At 35.0% G+C, this 21,404-nt stretch overlaps 2 protein-coding genes across 4 annotated transcripts in view; one reads left to right on the forward strand and one right to left on the reverse strand.

Moving 5' to 3' along the window:
- Positions 1–1,931: 1,931 nt before the first annotated feature.
- LOC107043574 (sorting nexin-2) lies at positions 1,932–9,589 on the reverse strand. Of its 2 annotated transcripts, XM_015265121.1 has the most exons (8): positions 9,342–9,589; positions 9,013–9,264; positions 7,150–7,396; positions 6,708–6,872; positions 5,131–5,252; positions 4,834–4,842; positions 3,730–4,029; positions 1,932–2,376 (listed from the first exon to the last, which is right to left on the reverse strand). In XM_015265121.1, exons 1-8 carry the CDS (start codon positions 9,444–9,446, stop codon positions 2,029–2,031), a joined length of 1,548 nt encoding a protein of 515 aa, XP_015120607.1. In that variant the 5' UTR covers positions 9,447–9,589; the 3' UTR covers positions 1,932–2,028. The 2 variants fall into 2 exon arrangements, with proteins under 2 accessions (XP_015120607.1, XP_015120608.1); XM_015265122.1 differs by lacking the exon at positions 4,834–4,842.
- Positions 9,590–12,794: 3,205 nt separating this feature from the next.
- LOC107043601 overlaps positions 12,795–21,404 on the forward strand; it is a 74,011-nt gene continuing 65,401 nt past the window's right edge. For both annotated transcript variants that reach the window (XM_015265156.1, XM_015265157.1), the window contains exons 1-2: positions 12,795–12,917; positions 17,898–17,996. In XM_015265156.1, the coding sequence (XP_015120642.1) occupies positions 12,892–12,917; positions 17,898–17,996 (125 nt within the window). In that variant the 5' untranslated portion in view covers positions 12,795–12,891. The remainder of the gene's footprint in view (positions 12,918–17,897; positions 17,997–21,404) is intronic.

Below are 21,404 nucleotides of genomic sequence, written 5' to 3' on the forward strand. Positions count from 1 at the left end.
CCAGAAAAATCTTCTCTCGTTAAAACTTCTCAATAGTAATAACAATAATAATGATATATTCTCATCAATAATCCTAATATTTTATTTATTTATTTATTTAGAATTACAAGCCTTTTGGTGACAAGGACCCCTTGGCAGGGGCTACAAATAAATAGCCAGGCTAGCTTGGGGGGGGGGGGGGGGAAAAAANAATAAATAATCCTAATAACAACAAAAAGTTGATAAGAAAAAATTTTTTTTTCGCTTGAATTAAATATATAAAAAATTGAATATACAAAAAAGTTAACAGCTAAATGAATTTTTTTCATTTAAAAACTTGCAATTGAGAATTACATTCGTTGTTTTTAATTCAATATCTATAACTTCATATTCAATATATCTGCACTACATTCACTACATTCAATACAATTTCAAGTCGTTGGCTTCGGCATTTTTTTCTGCTCAACCAGGGGTTTGAAGTCATTTTAAGAATGAGAAAATGTATGAAAATAAAATAGTCTTGAGCTTCTCTTTCAATGCTTTTATTGTCCAATAAAGTTTCTAACAATATCAATTAATAATAAATTCATGGACACATGATTCATCCCCACACATGCATACGCACGTACACACATCTTGATACACTTTAAATTCTCCTTTAAGGTTTTAATAATGCAATTAATATGATAACGTATTTATACATCCGTAGTTATACTCGAGGATTCTGCTGTGATGCAATTATTTGCCCATTATCCAGCAGCGTAAATTATCGGGTTCGATCAGCTATTAAGCTGTAGCAGAGTGGTAAAGAGCAGATTTTTTTCGTTTAACACAGCAGATAATGAATCTCATTACTTTGTTCGGATTATTTCGAATCATCTCAGGAACTTCTTGATTTATTGGAAATTCATGCAAGACATTTCTTGCAGTTCTCAACATTTTCTGCAAAAAATATCTTCTGATATTTTTTAATAAACCCCTTCCATTCGAAGAGATAGACGATATAATACGACTAAATACATTTTCCAAATCGCAGTTTGGAAATTTTCAGGAATTCCATTCTGACAATTTTGGGAATATTTTAAAAACCAATAGGTTTATTCAAAATATTTAAAAAATACCCTAAGACTCTGCTCAATCGTCTTGAAATTCTTTACAGAAAATGTATCCTGACATATTCATTCTAAAGTTCATTCCTCCTTTCGAAAATATAAACGAAATTTCATCCTGACAATGTTGGGAATATCTCCGAAGCAATTGGATTTATTGAAAATCGTCACGAGACTTTTTCGTAGCTCTCAAAATCCTTTAAAAAAATATCTTGTGACATTTTTTCATAAACTCTTGTTTCCCCTTGAAAACCGTCTCCTGATAAATTCTTTTAAACCTCGTAACTTGCCAGATATTTCCAAACAACCTCACCTCACTCCATTGTGATACCAAAACATCTTCTTTTACCACTCAACTATCAAACTTACTGTGAAAGAAATGCATAAACTTATACAGTATGACAATGCTCCACCCCCCACTCAAGTAATTCGTCTTTACATTGAATTACTTCGTGGAAATCAGATCTTTGACTCGAAGAAATAAAAAATTTTGATTTGGGGGAGATAAAAATGACGACAATTCCAAGGAATAACAGAAGTTTATAATGAATTCAGTAGCGAAGCTGTAAAACGAAGTCGATTTCGACTATTGGCCAGTTTTCAATGAAATATCTCAGAGTCTAAGGGAGATAGGAAAATTTTCGTCAGAACCTTTCCTGTAGCCCTTAATTCGCTCTACAAAAAAGGTTTCAACGAAAATTTCGCTATCTCCCGTAATTTCGGAGATATTGGATTTGAATCGTTTTACCGCCAGTTTTCAATGAAATATCTCAGAATCTAAGGGAGATAGGAAAATTTTTGTTAGGACCTTTCCTGTAGCCCTTAATTCGCTCTACAAAAAAGGTTCTAACGAAAATTTCGCTATCTCCCGTAATTTCGGAGATATTCGATTTTACCGCTTCACTACTGAATTAATTACGATTAATCATAAACTGGCTTCTTATGCAACAGCTCGTGCCTCAGGCAAAAAGCTCTCCCAGTGCTTGATGAGCTGGTTCTGGTGCTGGAGCATCGCCTCGAGGTACTCGGTCAGTTGTTTCTTGAAATCCTCGACTCTCAGCACCTCGAATCGTTCAACCTCCTTTTTAATCATCTTCGATATGTTATCGAACTCCTCTTGACCCCTCTCCACCTTTGACTCCCACTCGATGACCTCAGTTGCAGCTTGGGAGGTCTTATCACTGCGTCCAGCCTGTTCAAGTCGTGCTTTCAACTCTCGTTTCTTGTTCAGCATCATTTGGGCGTGCTGCCAGTTTTGGAACACTTTGACACGCTCATGGAAAACATCCTTAAACATCATAAATAATTTATTAGCATTAATACTCGTGGAGAACAAGGCATGCGACCGTTACTAGGTCTTTTCTTATTTTATTTCTACCGATAGGAAACTCGCACGAATTTTTTTCAATTTTCTAACCTGAAGTTTGGGACTAGAATAATTCATTTTTCATTCACAAACGTTTGAAATATTGCTCATTAATTAATAATTAGTTGCTAATAGAAGGCTTGTCAGAAAGAGACTTGGGCTAGATGGAAATGTGACAATGCAGGGAGATAGGGAAATTTTAACTTGCTATCTTCATTTTTTCTCAACTCATCGTGCGTACAAGAATGAAAAAAAGTAAGATTATGAGTTTCTCAAGGATGTTTAGCCATTTTCAATAAATCTTTTTTTTTCATGTTCGAGGAAAATTCTATAGTTTTTTTGGGTGATAGCAGGACATAGGAAACTAACTTCTTTGATACTGAAAAAAAATTAATCGGAATAGTCTCGCCAGAAATAAATGAACAAATTTTTCTAAAAATAGAAATAAAAATAGAAGGCAATGTGCAAAACTATCTCTCCACCCTAGATAAAGAAGAAATACTTATAGTAGATGAATTCCTAAATTCTTCTGTCCTAATAGAATCATTGAAAATTAAAAAACGATGAGAAATTCTCGTTTCATTTTAAAAAAATTGCATTCAAAGAATGATACTTCAATGTTAAAAAATGTATCGATGAAAACTGGCGACGAATTCAGTAGTGAAATGGTAAAACGGTACAAGTCAATTTTGAGTATTGACCAGTTTTCAATCAATATCTCGGAATCTAAGGGAGATAGCGAAATTTTTATTATAACCTTTTTTGTAGAGCCGATTGACAGCTACAATAAATGTGATTACGAAAATTTCGCTATCTGCCTTAGATTCGGAAATATTCCTCAAAAACTCAACTGGGGGATAAGTCGACTTAAGGCAATACTACACCCATTCGCCCAAAATTCACATTTTTTTCATTTTTCTGGCAAATTATTGATCGGATTGACGTGAAAAAATATAGAGTTCTTGCGTTTGATCATTATTGACTGACTCACAAAGTTTCATAGTAGTACAACCATTTTCCTGCATTTTTTCTAAAGTTTTGTGAATTTCCGAAAAGTTTTAGAAAAAACGCAGGAAAATGATTGCACGATCATGAAATTTCGTGTCATTAAGTAATGATAAAGCGTAAAAACGGTATATTTTTTCACGTCAATGCGATCAAAAATTTACCAGAAAAATTCAAAAAACGTGAATTTAGGCGAAAAGGGTGTAATACATCCTTAAACCGTTTTACCACTTCGCTATTTAATTCATAAATGAAGAGTTGATTCAATACCTTGATGGCACCAATGAGTGCCACATAATCTCTCAGCATCTCCCCAAACTGATAAAGATCGCTGTTGCTCTGTGCACGCCTGACAACCTCGACTTTCTCAAGTGTCTCAGCCAATTGTGCCAGTGCTCTCCCCAGGGACACACCAACTTCTCCATGCCCGAGCACAGCAATGGACTTGGCAGATGTTCCAGTGCAATTAGCCAATTCACGTCGTTGATTCGTTAATGTCTCGACTGCTGAGTGCAACGCACGTAATTGAGTGTCGAGGGAATCGATCTGAGAGGTTTTCTCCTCGAACCACTGCAAACATTGGGAACATTATGAATTTCATTATGGATATGGTGATGAGGGGATTAATGTGCTGATGGTGCCAAGCCAAACTCTGCGATGATTCACTTCTTTTGATGTTTTGAATGAAATGATTTATAATTTAACGAATCAGTTGTTAATTGATGAAACAGGAGATGAGTGCAAAATTATTCGGCAGATCTTGTTGGAAATTTTTTTGAGAGAATGAGGTTTAGGGAGAAATGTCACGAGATTCTTTTATAGACTCAGCTGTTTCGTGGAGACTTGAATTCGTTGAAACTTATTTTTCTTATGGGAAGAGTACTATGAGTTTTAAAAGTCGTAGGCTGTTAGAATGCGATTTCTCATACATTAAAGATCGATTATATATATCCAAAAATAAATAATTATAGCAAAAAAATTAATTGTTTATTGTTCGTTTTTCCCGCAGACGCTTCAAATTTTAAAAATAGTGCAGGGCCTCCAATTTTTGAGCCATAGAAGGTTCAATTCTTTCAAAATTTTTAAAAAAATATGTACAATAACAATTACAAATTTGTTTTTTGAAATTCAACTCCTACACAGCGAATTTCGTATTTTTTTTAAATAAACAATTGTACCATTCATGTAAAATAACCCGCAAAATGTTTCTGAAAGAATTGAGAATATATTTTAAATATTTCAAGAATAATTTTTCTTAATAATTTTTTTTTACAAAGTAACCTACATCGAATTTCTGCACTCATCGCCTTGTACTTCAATTTATGAAAGCAGACGAAAGCCAGCTAAAACATCAATTACGTGATATGGACGTACCTTACCCTCCTATAACGCAAGCAACAAAAAATTATTCCACATACTTAGGGTTTTTATTGCATGCAGCGAGAACTTACTCATATATTAAATTTAGTAAGAGTGGTGAGATCAGAACAAAATCCAGAAAATCACGTTTGAATGAGTTTTGGGATAGTTCAAGAGGAGACTGCACCGAAATGTCGAAATCGCAGGGGGGGTTGATATTTATAAAATAATTTTTATAGATTTTGAACTCTTGGATTTCCACCACTTTACCATATCGATTTCATTTTTTGGAGGAATGTTCGCGGATCTTACCGAATCAGTTTCATCCATTTTGTATGTGATTTTGTTGACAGTCTCTCCAACTTTGTTGAATAGACGCATCACACCAGCACCACTGAGGGCTGAAGTACTTGTGGCTTTTGGCAATTCCATATCTAATTGGAAAAATGAATATGCATTTTGCATTATCATTAACTGCTTTTATTCTCTAGCTATTGGAATGAAGAATGAAACAAGCAGGGGACAGCGAGCATATGACAGCGCGCCATGTGACAGTGAGCATGTCACTGAGTGATGTCTTTTTTTTTTTTCGCCATCAATACATTGATGGCGGGCTTCCGAATGGTCAGAAATATTACACAAGTTTATAGCTTCACAACACTAACGCAGCAAAAATTCAAGATGGTTACTGCCACCTCCATGGGTGCTATCAAATCTCCAATGTTTCGAATACTTTGTATGAGCGGGTATACATATTTTCTGTCCAAATTTCAAGTTGATACCTCGGTTTCTTTCTATGAAAAAACGGAAAAACAGGAATATCTCGAAAACTTTGCATGAACGGGTATATATGTTTTGATTGATTTAGATAGAAGGCATTAAAACGAATGTTTTGAAAAAAGAAAAAGTGAAATTGGTTGCGTAGTTTTTAAGATATTCCATGTAAAAGATTTTCAGAAAAAGTCGAATATCTCCGAAACTACTCGTACGATTGAATTCATCTTCAAGACGAAACATTGTTATCAAGAGAGGAAGATTCTGGCCAAATTTCGAGTTGATATCTCGATTTTTGCACAAGCTAGAGTGTTTACAAAGTTTTTTATGAAACAATGGAAAAACGAGGATATCTCGAAAACTTTGTATGAACGGGTATATATGTTTTGATTGATTTTGATAGCAGGCATCGAAACGAATATTTTGAAAACAGAAAAAATCGAAATCGGTTCACTAGTTTTGAAGATATTTGCGGAAAACAATTTAAAAACGAATCGCTTTTTCTCCAAAACGATTAGATCAATCGGGCTGAAATTTTGCACAGAGTGAGTCCTCATTAAGACCTATAATCTGTCAAAATTTCAAATTTTTTGGAATTCTTTTAGCCACTTAATTACTCAATTTTCTAAAAATTGACCAGCGGGCAGGCGGCGGTGGACGTGGTCACATACAGACCACGACACCATGGTCACCAAACTTTGTATTTTTACGTTTCAGACCATTGTACGTCATTTCCAATCAAAATCGGAGAATGTGAAAATCGAAGGATTGCAATACTGCCATTCGGAAGCAAAAATTGAAATTGATTTTCTGTACAACCCTTAAATAACCGATGGGCTGAAATGATGAGTTTTTAATTTTTATTATTAGTTTCATTCATTAGAATAAAATTTGTGAATGCAGAATAAATGAATGCCCTGATGAGGAACACTTTGTGTGTTCGAACCGTTGGCAATTAGTGAAACAATTGTTTCTCCTGGCTCTCCCCTTTCTTCGTTTTTTGATTAAAATTCCTGTGATGACCGTTAATGGGTGAGAATTAGGAGTTCTTTGAAGATACAATTAATTTTTATTGTTTGATAATGTAGAAAAGAAGAGAATTGAGAATTGCTTACCAGCTTCCAAAAATTCTCTGAAGTCAGAATCAATGCTCAAGACAGGATGTGCAGCAGTTCTATTCAGATATCTCTCCAGCGCAGCTCTACGTCTCTCAATGAATTCAGTTGAGCTCGAATTCTGCTCCTGATTTTTATCCCCTGACATTTTTATTTTTGTCATTCCTGCAATAAAATTTTATTCAAAAATGAATTTATTCAGGTCCAATACTAACTCAATTATTCATTCGGCCACGAATGTTTTTTAAATTTATATTCTCATAGCGGAGTGATAAAACGATGAATATCTCCAAATCTATGGGAGATAGCGAAATTTTCATTGAGATATTTTTTATAACTCTCAATTTGCTCTATACAAAAGGTTATTACAACAATTTTGCTATCTGCCTTAGATTCCGAGATATTCATTACGAACTGACGAATTATGGATCAATTGTCGTACCTATGACACTCTTTTCAGGCGCTGGTGGGATGATTCTTCCACTCCTCAAATATTTCTCCACGAGTTTGTCGTGAAGACCGAGAAAATCCGAGAAACGTCTCATCACGCTGAAACTTCGTTTTCTGAATATTGGCATGTTCGTTTTAGTTTCGACTCTGTAGGCCACATATGCGCCCATTCCCTCCCCTATTTTTTGGGGTGAAGTTATGGTAATTTTCAGGAATGCATCGGTTGTTTCTGTTGGAATCTGAAATTAGTGAGACGTAAAACCATTTGAAATTCAAAGATGAAGTGGATGCATCGTAAATGCGATTCTTTATCTTTTCACACTGATAATAAATTCTCATTCGTTTAAAGTAAACATCATTTTCAATTAATCCATTTCCTTTAATCCACTGACAAAATCTTCTCCCGTCAAAGCTTCTCAATAATTTTCCATTCTAGTGAATCCGTTACTTTTTGCGTTATTAGTCCTTTTCTTTTTTTCATTTCTACCAATTCCATTGGTAATAAGCTCCCGAATGAATCCGCAGCAACTCCCTGTCCTTGTGACAGGCATACAACCGTAATTACATGCTACAGGGTGTCTACAGGAAGATATTCAACCTTTTAATGAAATAGATTTATACAAGAGGTTAAATATCACCGAAACTGCTCGGCCGATTGCGCCTATCCAAAATACGAATCTTCAGTATTGTAAGAGCTATAATCACACCAAATTTCAACTTGCTATTTTCATTTTTTCTTAAAATATCGTGCGGACAAGATTGAAAAAAATTAAAAAACGAAAAAACAGGAATATCTCTGAATCTTTGTATGGACGGATATTCATATTTTGATTGATTTAGATAGTGGCCACCGAGACAAGTATTTTGAAAAAAAAATTGAAATCCGTCCAGTAGTTCGTGAGATATTTGAAGAAATATATTTACACTAAAGGTTGAATATCTCAAGAACCGCTCGGCCGATTGCGCCCATCCACAATACCAAGCTTTTATGTTATAAAAGCTAGAAACATACAAAATTTCAACTCGCTATCTCCATTTTTTATTAAGTGATCGTGTAAACAAGATTTTTCATGAAAAAACGGAAAAACGGCAATATCTTCAAATTTTGTCTGAACGGGTATATATATTTTGATTAATCTAGATAGAGGCCATCGAGGCGAGTAATTTGAAAAAAAAATTGAAATCAGTGGAGTATTTTTTGAGATATTGAGGAAAAACGAAATTTAAAGAAGTTGTTATATCTCAGGAACTACTGGGCCGGTCGAGCTGAAATTGCGCACCAAAGTGAAGCTCAATCATAGCTACCGTAAGCCAAAATTTCAGACTTTTATCGACAAATTTCGCCGTATTCATGTTGAATTTTCTAAAAATTGATCACCAAAAAACCAAGTTGTCACACATAGCCATACAGACATGACTCTAAACACATCATTTCTTCACGTTTCATAACATTTTAGACCATTTGCCATCAAAATTAGAAAATCTAAAAATCGCTCAAATGCAAGGCTTCCGTTCGGAAGCAAAAACAGTTGATAAAAAAAATATTTAATAAAAATTTTTTTTGCTTGAATTGCGTCAAACAGTCGACTGTTTCAACTGTTTCATTTTGCCCCACTCACACCTACATAAATAAGAATTTTTTATTTTAATAAGCTAGGATAAACTTGAAACATTCCCAAGTCTAGCATATGCTTGGCGAAATAAATTGCTGACCAAAATGTTTCCCCTATTTTTTAATAGAGGATTCCGAAGATTTTCGCTCCCAAACTTCAGAGGTGCCCCAGAGCAACTAGAGCTCTTTTTCCCCGCATAATAGGCGAATTATTTTACAAAGAAACAATGAAAAAATTCTTACTTCCTCAAGCTGTTGACTTTGCTTCCCTCCAGCAGCCCCTGAACTCTGATTATCATTGATAGGCACTTCCTGCAGATCGCCAATCTCATTGGGCACAAATCCAAGTGGAGAGGTCAGTGGCCCAGGGGTTGGACTGGAGACAGTAGAGTACGATGTGTCCTCTGGAGCATCTCTGAGTGTTAATTTGGGCAGCTCCGCCTGGACCGCAGACACTCCATTGTACGAATTGCTGCCACCCAACGGATTCTGCTCCTAATCAACGACACCATCAGTCAAGCTCTGGACATGAGAAAAATCATAACAAATTGATGGATCAATTAAATAAATACCTGGATGGCTGAGGCGAAGATGTCCTCGTCGTCGTCCTCCATCTCCTCGTTTTTATCGATATCAACGTTGTCAAATAGCGGTGGTGGTTCTTTATTATCAGCCATCTTTGACGTGTGTGTCAAGCCGACAAGTTGACAGGGATCAAACGGGCTCGGCCCCCTTGAATATTATTTATCGCGTCGAATCAAATGACCAGGGATTTATCAAAAACACTGAGACTACGAGCGCTCACAGAAAAATATGCTCATCTCACCGCCGGTTATCGTACTGTAGAGTTTCTACGGGAGTGGGGGGAGGGCTCTACAGTCGGTCGATCGGGGGCGATTTCATTGGTCGAGGGGATTCGCGGGTGATTCCCCAGGTTTTTGAATTTTGAGAGGGGCGAGTGAGGCAAAATGAAGCAGTCGATAATACGACTTTGACGACTTTGCGTTTGACGCAATTCAAGCAAAAAAAATATTTTTGGTTAACTACGCGGAGAGAAATATTCAGTAAAAATTGCGGAACAATTCACATAATCTGCAACGGGGAATCGTTTTCCGGCAATTTTTATAGGAATGGAAGAGAATAAATCTGAAATGTTCAGTGAGTTTTCAGGTTCATCACCGAAGAATGTACGACATTGTCACGTAATTTTTCCCGAAGAAGTAAAATTTTACAGAAATTTGCCGACTTATTATGCCTCCAAAATCAAAAATTCTTGAACGTTCAACAATTTTTATGAAGCTGGTGAGTTATTTCTACGTTCCGTTCCGTAAAATTTCTCAATCGTTGGGAGAAAATTACGGAACGACCTGTTGTCCCCACAGCGGTGAGTCATCAGACGGGTGGTTAATTTTTACGGAACAAATCGTAAAATTTACGTGGCGATTCGTACAATTTCAGTTCCGACTCACACTTTTTATTGAATTTTACTTCGCTCACAGATTACGTTTCGAAATGTAATTTTTACGTTTTTTTCTGGTAATTTTTATTGAATTTTTCCCTCCGTGTATTTTTTATTAATTTTTCTTATTATTGGGAGTACTGATTAGGGTAATAATTTTTCATTAAGGAGAATGGAAAATTATGGAGAAATTTGACGAGAGAAAATTTTGGCAATGAATTAATCGAAAAGAAAATGAAAATGTGATACTCAATTTCAATCGAATGAAAAAAAAAGTGTAATCGACCTCATCTAATCAATTGAATTATAAGACGAATAAAAAATTATTATTCTCATCAGTACTCCCATTAATAAAAAAAAAATTAATAAACAAAAGTTGACAAAAAAGATCTTTTTTTTGTTTGAATTGTGTCAAATAGTCATTTTTCGGCTGTTTCATTGTGCTCCGCTGTTTCAATTTTTTATATCTAATTCAAGGGGAGGTTCAACCCGGCAAAAAAAATTTTTTGTTTTGCAAAATTTCCCAAAGGAATATTTTTGTGTGATTTTCCTCGGGAATCCAATTCTGAGCTTCAAAATTGGAGACTTGGATTTTTTGTAACTGAAAAGTTATTTTTTAAGAATGAAATCCTAAAAATAAGACTCTATTGTCTGAAGACAATGTTTTTTATTAAATTAAATTGTTATTAGTCTTGCAATCAACAGAAGTAGATCGGAATTTATTTTTCATTACCATATTCAATAATGGTTAATTGAATATAAAATTTAACCTAGTTTAGCATTCAATAATGCTCTTAAAGTTATTTTTTATCATGTCGTTATTGGCTAATAATAATGATATAATTTTTACTATGAAAATAGATATGATGAATTCATACATTAATTAATGAGCAACGGAAGTGGGAGTCAAATTAGTAGTGAAGCGGTGAACCGAGTTAAGTCGATTTTGACTTTTGGCCAGTTTTTGATGAATATCTCGAAATATAAGAGAGATAGCGAAAATTTTCTCATTACCTTTTTTATAACACTCAATTGGCTCTACAAAAAAGGTCATGACAAAAATCTTTCTATCTCTTTTACCTTCCGAGATATTTGTCAAAAACTGGCCAATAGTCAAAATCGACTTGACTTCCCGACCAGAAGGAAGTTATTGTAATGACCCCGAAAATCAAAAGTGAAAATTTTATATCTCCACGTTTCATGACCCCTCGAATCATTCTATGATGTTTTTGAACACATGTCTGTCTGTGTGTGCGGATGCATGTGACGCAAAAATTTTTGGGACACGATTTCTCTTGAACAAACGGTGCATTTCCAATTTTTTGTTTAATCGATCCATCTTCATGTAACTTAGAACTGATTAGTTTATGAAGACGATCCCTTCAGCGGTTCTCTAGTAATTCCCAGAAAACGTGAAAAAACGCCAAAAATGATGTTTTTTTCACATATTCCACTATTTCTTCCAAAGTAATGATGCGATTTGAAATATTTTTTTTCAATCGATGTGTGTTATTCTGATTTCTATTCATTTTCATGGAATATTTCAGTAGCGAAGTGGTAAAACGGTTTAACGAATTTATGGCGTTGTGTCGAGAGAAATAAAAAGTCAAGATATTGATAATTTTTTGTAAATACGTTCTTATGCAGTTGAATGGGGCATCGATAATTTCAGCAGTGTTCCCGTTGCCGACAGGTCGATACTGTAGGGAAAACGCTGAAATTATCGATGTCCCATTTAACCTCATGCATAAATTGCAACTTTATAAATTATTTCCGTGGTTGTCTTTCTCCTAGGCTATCTGAGACTTTGCACGTGATCTCTTAATAGATAAAAAAACGTATTTACCAAAAATTATCAATATCTTGACATTTTTTTCTCTCAAGACAACGCCCCAAATTCCTTAAGGCGACTCATCTCACAGTTGAGTTTTTGAGAAATATTTCCGAATCTAAGGCAGATAGCGAAATTTTCATAATCACATTTGTTATAGCACTCAATCGGCTCTACAAAAAAGGTTATAACAACAATTTTGCTATCTCCTTTGGATTCCGAGATATTCATTGAAAACTGGTCAATAGTCAAAAATGACTTATACCGTTTTACCACTTCGCTACTGAATTGAGCTGAAATTCACAGTTTTCATTGATTTTTACTTGAAATTTTGAATTTTCAATTACGAGATTCCGTGAAATTATCAAGAAGTGTACCGGGAATTTCAGCCACAAAATTTCAACAGTGCGTATCGTTATCATCAAAATCGAGCTATCGCTCCTCCCTATCTTCAAGTAATCAACCCCAGATAATGCTTCCTCCGAGAAATCATTTCCGCAATCATGATAGCTAATCTTCACGATCTATCTGTGAAGCGTCCATCACATCCATCCATTTTCGAAAAAAAACATTAAGGACGACGTTAGGCACTTAAATCGAGTTGATGATGATGATGATGATGACGACGAGTGTCATATCGCGAGGTGTCTTATCGACATCGTGGGGGAAACGACCGCCAGATAAATTCACAAGGCGTTGATTGTGGAGCGCACTGCGGTATCCATCAAAGTTTCATTGTCAGACCTGTCTTTCGTAGGCGTGCGTGGTATAGAGTCAGCTCTGTTTTTCGGATTAACAAGTGACACAGTCGTTGACAGTAACTAGAGTAAAAATGTCGGCTCACGAGGAGCTAAACGCGTGAGTATTTCATTCAACAAATGTTAAATGATGAATATTATGAATTATTTGATTAATTTTTAAAAAATTTATATAAGCAGTTTTAAACTTGAAAGTTTACTCTGCTGAATTATTTGATTAATTGAACTGTGAAAATTTATCGTTTCTCTCACGAAAGGTTCAATGGGGTTTAGTAATTAATTGATTAATTGGTAAAGTGGTAAAGGATGTGCTCGTGTTTACATTTTTTAAAGTGAAATTATTGCTATGAAGAGTGGCTTTAGAGAATGAAATTACACTGTTGAAAATGTGCGTCTGAATTTTTTGTGCCGAATTCCGGGAGTTTTTATCGTGTTCAAGTTCCACTGAAATTTCAGGACATCTTGTCATTGAAAAATAAAATATTCCATTGATTTTCTGTTCGAAGATCTGTTCATTGATCTGAAAATCATTCAAATAGATTTTTCAGTTCAATTACACGGATGAAAAAATTTAATAGAAAAACCTATCGAATTCGTTAGAAAATTCTATTGAATTTCTATTGAACTGTTCTATTAGTTTTTGGCCGATTCTATTGAAATGTTCAATAGAAAATATTCAGTAGAAAAAGTCAATAGAATTAAATTTTTCTATACCACTTATTCTATTGAGATATTTTCTATAGAATTTCCTCGGCTCAAATTTTCTAAGTTTTTTCGTTTGATTTTTTTGATGAGAAGAAAATAAAAATAGAATAAAAAAAACTTAGAAAATTTGAGTCGAGCAAATTCTATAGAAAATATATGAAAAGAATAAGTTATATAGAAAAATCGAATTCTGTGGACTTTTTCTATTAAATGTTTTCTACGGAACATGTCAATAGAATGAGCCAAAAACTAATAGAAAGTTTGATAGAAATTCAATAGAATTTTCTAACGAATTCGATAGGTTTTTCTATTAAATTTTTTCGTGCGTGTATTCTGTGAATATTAAGAAAAATCAGGAAAATTCAGGGAAAAATTGAAAATTCAAGTCATTTAGTTTGCGAATATTCATGTTCCACTGAAAATTCAATCAAGTTGTGAAATTCCACAACCATTTTTTCCGTAAATCCGATGCAATGTCACTCTCATAAGATTTACGATAATATCTTCCATGAAATTTTAAAAAATTTCGAACAGTGTACAGAATATATATTTTTTCATTTCTTCGTGGGGACAATCTTAAGAAAAACGTGTTTTCTAAGGATATACCTTAAAAATGAATAATAATGGGGACAACATTGAAATAGTCACACGCACGAAAAGATTTAATATAAGTCTCGAATTCATCACGAATTCACGAAGTCACGAATTCGTTAGAAATTTCTATTGGATTTCTATTGAACTTTCCTTTAGTTTGTGGCCGATTCTATTGAAATGTTCAGTAGAAAATATTTAACATTTAAAGCCAATTGTATTTTATTTTTCTACATAACTTATTTTCCTCAGAATTCTATTTTCTCTAGAATTCCCTCGGCTTAAATTTTCCAAGTTTTTTTCATTCTATTTTCACGTTCTTCTCATCAAGAAACCAAAAAAATTTGAAAAATTTGAGCCGAGGAAATTCTACAGAAAATATCTCAATAGAAAAAGTCATATTAAAAAATCGAATTCTATTGACTCTTTCTATTCAATTTTCTCATCCGTGAAGGGTGGAAGAAGCGTTGATTGGTCTGAATGTGGATCCACGTGCCCGGCAGTACCGGGTGTAATTAGCCTTATCGCCTCTTTCATCATGCACGAACTTGCAGTCCCCCGATAGTAATGCCTCATTGCGACTTGTTAAAAGTGAACGTCTCCACCACCGAGAGCGCACTGGTAACGTTGGTATTTGCGGAATTATACAAGAACCTTTAGGTGATTTATCGATCATTTAGGTATACATTATTGAGATTAATATCCCTCTCAATGTTCGCAAGAGAACATTCGAAATTCTCTCCGTGCAAGTACCAACCGCGCTAAACGCAACAAGACCTGGGATGTCCGCCGGAGCAACGCCTAACTTTTTTTTTTAAAGTTTATTTATTTCATGAACGCAGTAATACACTGCGTTATTTTGTAGGTACAAACAATTTCGTAAAAAAAACCTATAATCTATTTAGTAAATGTGAAATATGCTCAGCATTAAATGCCACCCTTAATTTCTTAGTATTTTAAGACTTATTTAATCTCATTTAGAAGGTGAGTATTTGGTATAATTTATAAAGGTTGCATGGTAGGTTCATCAGGTCTAACATTGCCTTAAGGTAGCTCCACCCTTACGGTAAATTCAAAGATTATTGAAGACTGCAAAAAAATTGCAGAAAACTCGATTAAATTCGGAATTCTAATTTTTTTCTCAATTTGATTATCGTTTTGATTTTTCAAAGAAGAAATGTTTAAAACTCAGGATTTAACCCAGTGTCTTATATAAAAATCAACATTTCCATTGTAATCAAAGATTAAAATCTGATTTTTTTTTCATTAGATGTGAAAAAATCAAGAATTTTCTTGACACCTCATGAAAAATAATCCACCGTTCTGCAAACAAGTTTCATTATTTATTTATAAAAGGGAAATGTTTGAAAAAATATCAATATTTCGCGAAATTTAATTTAGATAATACTGACTGGGTATGAATTTGTTCAAATTTTTTGCATGCAATTTAGTTGAAAAATTTAAGAACTGAAAATATCCAAAAGTGCAGCGTAGCCCGGCCGAAGGGTAGAGCTACTTTAATGGCTGAGTTTCAAGCAGAAAATTAGCCTCTTTTGGCGATTAAAAAAAACACTAGTGAGCAATACCTAACTTACCCAACCATTACGGTCCGATTGCAAACATTCATTAATTAGTTAATCTAATAATTTGATAATTAACTAATTCATAGGAAAAGATCCTCAAATTTTGAACATGACAATTTTTGTACAAGCTTGGCATTTCCAAATCCAACTTCCTTCGGCATTTTCTTATTTTTCTGTAAAGAATATTGATTGCGTCGAGAATTGATTCTTTTGATTCTATTGAAGAAAAATTTTCAAGAAACTTTTGTATTTTGGAATTTGTTAAAATATTAGATCCAAAATTGAGAGATGTTTTTAAATTGATTTTTTGATTAATTAATTAATCAATCAATTAATTAATTGATTAATGGAGAAATCAATTGACAATAAAACATGAAAACAATGGTCACCGAAGTAATAGACGCGCTAATAAAAAGATCGATTTGCTGACACACGTCTGTTAAGCATCATCTCGTCTATCAGACCTCCTCAATCTTCTCCTCAAGCCCTGAAAACTTCCGGCACAAGTATACAGTACCAGAGAGATAACAGAGGAGTCTGGGCGGCAGGTAATTATACTAATTGCTGACGTTACAGCAATCGACAGGGTGCAATGAACTTGGACACTGTGCATGCTTGCCACCAGAGTTGAATAACTTCCTTGTCTCCTCATTTCGTCACGCCAGTCTGCATCAGTTCTGCTCCATTTTCCAATTATCGTGGCTTTTATTTCTCCAGATGCATCAACAACTCCCTAGGCTTTTATCTCGTAGACAGTGTTGGAGGAAATTATCGAGGTTGTGACTGCTCGTGTAGACGGAAACAAGGTGGTTAATTCAAATGTGGGTCCAAGGTCGTGGATACTTTGTACGTGGGGTCAAATGGAGCTGTGGTTAGCACCATCTGAATTGGTGTCACGGTGTAACATCGTTCGGGTACTTGTGGCTGAATGCTTTGTTTTTCTCGGTTTTTGTGGTAAAGTTTTAAGGCTGGAGATGGTGATTTCGCAATTTAAATGATAATTTGGTACTTTGTAAAACGAATTTACAAGCTAAGTCATCCGTAAGGTGAATGTCCCGGTCGTCGAACATAGGACAAGTGACCACAGAATAAAAAACTGGTTACTCAATTTCCGTGAGTACCAAAAATTTTCTCATTTTGTTTTCGGTTCTTTAGATTTTAGCATGTTTCTCGACGCTTAAAACTTTTGAAAAAATTAGATGTCCTAGTTCAATCCTTTCATTAAGCATTGGCGTTGTCCGTTTTTTTCTCGGGGAAATTTGTTTAGCTAAAAAAAGAAAAGAAGTGTTTAAGGGACAGAAAGGCGGCGCCGCGCCGCCCGATGCGAGTGAGTCCCAGTCGACCTCTCGTGGGACAGTGTTGCTGCATTCACTGCCAAACTTGAAATGCGCGCATAGCGGTAAGCGCCAAGGTGGCAACAGCGCGCGGTTTAACCCAGCGGCGCTGCGCTAACCGTGCGACGGATGAGGACTGGCGGCCGAGCGCGAGTGATCGAGGGTTAAGGAAATGTTGAACTTCATTAAAGGATTTAAAGTCGATGAAGTAGCTAAATGAATAAAAAATGAGTTGCAGACCGGCAGGAAAACGTAAATTAGAGAAAAACAATAAAAAAAAATAGTGGTAAAGTTTGAAGAATGGAAATGGTGATTTCGGAATTTAAATGATAATTTGGTACTTTGTAAGACGAATTTACAAGCTAAGTCATCCGCAAGGTGAATGTCCCGGTGGTCGACTATATGACAAGTGACCGCAGAATAAAAAACTGGTTACTCAATTTCAGGAGAAAAATCCAGACAATTGAGTGTCAAAAATTTACTTATTTTGTAGTGATAAAAATTATTAATTCATGAGACCGTTGGATTTTTAAATCAAGAAGAATTGGGTTCTGAACACTTACAATAAGAATGTCCAAAGGGGATAAGATTCCGGTGTAATTGAATATTAATTAACCATTAATTGAGTCAATGTTTTAAGTTAATAGCTGGGCGGTTGAGGAAATGTTGAACTTCATTAAAGGATTTAAAATCGATGAAGTAGCTAAATGAATGAAAAATAAATTCTAGACGTGAAGGAATATGTGAATCAGAGGAAAGCAATAATTTAAGGTGGAAAAAATGAAGAGAAGAATGATTAAATGAGGGAAAGCTGGAATATCGTCCAAAAATTCAAGTAATTGTAGGTAATTGTCCTTTTTGTTTCAGATCAATCAATAACATACGTTATGCAGAGCAATCTGACATCAGTCAGTCTCAGGAAAATCTCTCGGAGATCACCTCACAACTCCACCACTTAGACCTCGAGTGAGTTTATACTACTTTAAGATTCTTGAAGACAGTAAAAGCTGTTTAAAATGCTGAATACTTTCCCACAAAACACAGCTGCGCAGGCAATCCTTTCCTTAGAGTCAAAACCGGTCGCATCATTTTTTTTCTCATTTCGTATCAATGCAACTTTCTTGGTACTATCGACAGTCCAAGCAGGTTCAGCATTATCGCGCAACTATTCCAGCGAAATGAGTGGCTTCCGGAGTTATTCCGAACACGTGAATCAACTTTCGATTGATTGAATGAGGGTTTTGTAGATTATATGGTTACAATCAGGTAGTTTTTTCGTATCAAATAAATATGAAATCCGTAACGGAGTGATTCACAATTTTTTCAATTAAGAAATGATAAAAAAATCGTTACGCCAATTTTTTAATTAATAAAAGTGGAATCACCATCAAGTTGTAATCGCATTATTTTTCAGTTAGTCAAATTTGTTTTTAATTTTATTTTCTTCTTCCGTTTTGTCACGTAACAACAGAAGTTTTCATTCAATTGCGTTTAGTGAGTTTATCGCTTAAATTCGCTAGGTCATTATTTCCACGCAATTGATTAGAATATATTTTTCTGGTGCCTAATTTCCGTAATGATTTTCATCATTAATATAACCGAGTGATTCATAATTTTTTTTATTAAAAAAATGAAATCACAATCTAATTGTAATCGAATTATTTTTCATTTCGTCAAATTTGTTTTTAATTTCCTTTTTCTTTTTCCTGATTTTTTTCACGTGACAACAAAAGTTTTCATTTAATTGTGTTTAGTGAGTTTATCATCGCTTAAATTGTCTAGGTCATTTGTCCCATAAAATTAGAATATAAAATATTTTTCTGGTTCCTAACTTCCGCAATGATTTTCATCATTAACATAACCGAGTGATTCGTAATTTTTTCAATTCAAAAAATTATCAAACAACGTTACTGCAATTTTTTAATTAAAAAATTGAGTCATAATCAAATTATAATCACATTGTTTTTCATTTCGTCAACTTTGATTTATATTTTACTTTTTCATGTTCTTTTGTCACGTAACAACAGAAGTTTTCATTTAATTGTTTAGTGAGTTTATCATCGCTTTAAGTCTTCAGGTCGTTAGTCCCATACACTTAGAATATAAAATGTTTTCCTGGTCTGTAACTTCCGTAATGATTTTCATCATTACTATATCCGTCGTTACGAAGTGCATAACCGAGTGAATTCTTTAGTCTTCTATTGTGCCATTAAAATTGACACTTGGAATTTCGTTTGTTGTTTTGTCATCTCCCTTTCAACAATCGTTTGAATTAATGAATAATGAATAGCCCATTAGTTTCACTGAAATTGTTGGGTTTTTCAAGGTCATGTGAAAGTAATTCTGTTTTCTATACTATTCACGCGCTTCCGGGGTCCGCGAATTGAATTATTATTGTGCTTAATGTTGAGATTCAGATCTACAGGGGAACATTTGCATTTCTATCCATGAAAAATCGTGAAAAATTGGTTCAACGATTTTTGCAGTACCCTGACATATGTGAGGTTTTATAGAATATTTAAATTCAGTGGTTGGACAGGTTAATCTATGCATCTAACCTTTTGCAGACATTTCTCCAATGCAATGGGAGAAATCAGTATTTTTTTTATCAATAAATATCAATATCGGGGACTCAGCGTTATCGATTTTCCACCAAACGAGGCGGCAAATAAACATTAATCTTTCTTGGTCATCTAGGTGTGATTTTAAATTAAGGAGAAATTCGTGGATGTCAATTTGATGGCGTAGATTGTGATTCTGATTTTGGAACAACAAATGGTGTGCACCATGCAGAAAATGACACTATAACGATAATTTTCCTATTGGGCATGGAATTTTTATTGATTTTTTTATCATGTTTTGACATTTTTGCTAGATTTTAATCTTCTCCCTATCCTCGAGAACAGTGTCCTACACTGGTGAAAGTGTAAGTGAACGAAAAGATTTTTCGTTTATTTTTCGTTTACGGGTAAACGAAATAGTTATTTTTATCACAAGGTCCACAAAGTATTTTCTGACGAATGTGGCTTTGTAGACCGAGCCGAAGGGGAGGCCTATAATCACATTCATCAGAAAATACTTGTGGACCGTGTGATGAATGCAATTTTTCGTCAGAAGGCCCGTAAACCGCGATCAAACCGAGCGAAGCGAGGTTAGAATCGCGGTTTACCGGGTCTTCTCACGAAAATGCACTTTTCGGAACGAGCTGAACGTAGCAGCAGTGTCAAAATAGTACATTATGTCATCAGGCGATAATACTTTCATCGCTGTGTGCGTCGAATAATTAGACCTGACACGTTCTACTTAGGTCTTTCCGTTCAGAACTGGATAGGTCTTGGGAAGCCTCTTCCCAAGTGCTTCCGAGACCTTTCTACCTCTGGTTATGTCCCATTTCAGCACTCGCTAGGTGTAAGCAGGACTTGTATTCAGACTTTCCAAATCCTTGCCGGTCCCCGTAATTCTATGGGTCTATATTAAATCCGGGTTCATATCCCTGTTTACGATTATTGAAATATTGCATTATTGAAATAAAAAATGCAATTGTTTTTTTTTTAAATCTCGAAAATCGACATTTCACGTGAGGGTGGAGGGGAGACGCATGTATGCGGAGGCTGGAAATTTTTACCCAACAAGGGGAAAAGGTTGCAGAATCTATTCTAGCCACTCTTGTCCCTCCGCTTGCATGCGTTGTCCAAATAAAAAATGAAATTGTTAACAAATCTGACCCTTGTTCCAAGTGAAAATGAAAATTTTTTATTTCGACATTTCTGGCGCCTCCGAGGGGTTCATTGGCATTAGAGGGGCCAATAAATACAGAATCAACCTTCACTTGGCGAAAAAAATCGATTTTGGCGAAAGTCGACTTTCCCCCTGGAAAAACCAAAAATCTGACCCTTTGGGTCCGGGTGAAATTTTTTTTTTTCATTTTTCACTTTTTCCACATACTTTTGAGAGTTCTGAATAGCCCGTCACTTCAATCAATGGAATCAACGTTCACCCCGCTAAAAAATTCGATTTTGGTGAAAGTCGACTTTCCCGCTGGAACAACCGAAAATCTGACCCTTTGGCTCCGGATGAAAAAACAATTTTTTCAGTTTTCACTTTTTCCACGTCCTTTTGAGTTTTGAATAGCCCGTCGCTTAAATAGTTGGAATCAACGTTCATCCGGCTAAAAAATTCGATTTTCACTTTCCAAATCGTGATTAATTAAATAAATGCCTCATCACTCCAAACCGCTCCTCACCAGTTAATCCACGACAAGACTTGCAACAGTGATGAGTCTGAAGTAGAACGAACGTAACATGCGTCTAGGAGGATTAAAAAAATCTCGCCCCATTAATCGATAGGTATATCACAGCTGATCAGCGGAGCGTA

This window comes from Diachasma alloeum, unplaced genomic scaffold (assembly GCF_001412515.2).
Source record: "Diachasma alloeum isolate Michigan unplaced genomic scaffold, Dall2.0 Dall_scaffold_00603, whole genome shotgun sequence".
Lineage (NCBI taxonomy): Eukaryota > Metazoa > Arthropoda > Insecta > Hymenoptera > Braconidae > Diachasma > Diachasma alloeum.

What these genes read in the sequence shown, in the direction of transcription:
- LOC107043574 (XM_015265121.1), bottom strand. Translation starts at nt 9,446, where the DNA reads ATGGCTGATAATAAAGAACCACCACCGCTATTTGACAACGTTGATATC. An exon ending in TCTTCGCCTCAGCCATCCAG is followed by an intron (nt 9,265 to 9,341) that starts GTATTTATTTAA and finishes GTCGTTGATTAG; the next exon opens with GAGCAGAATCCGTTGGGTGG. An exon ending in GCCTGAAAAGAGTGTCATAG is followed by an intron (nt 6,873 to 7,149) that starts GTACGACAATTG and finishes ATTTTATTGCAG; the next exon opens with GAATGACAAAAATAAAAATG.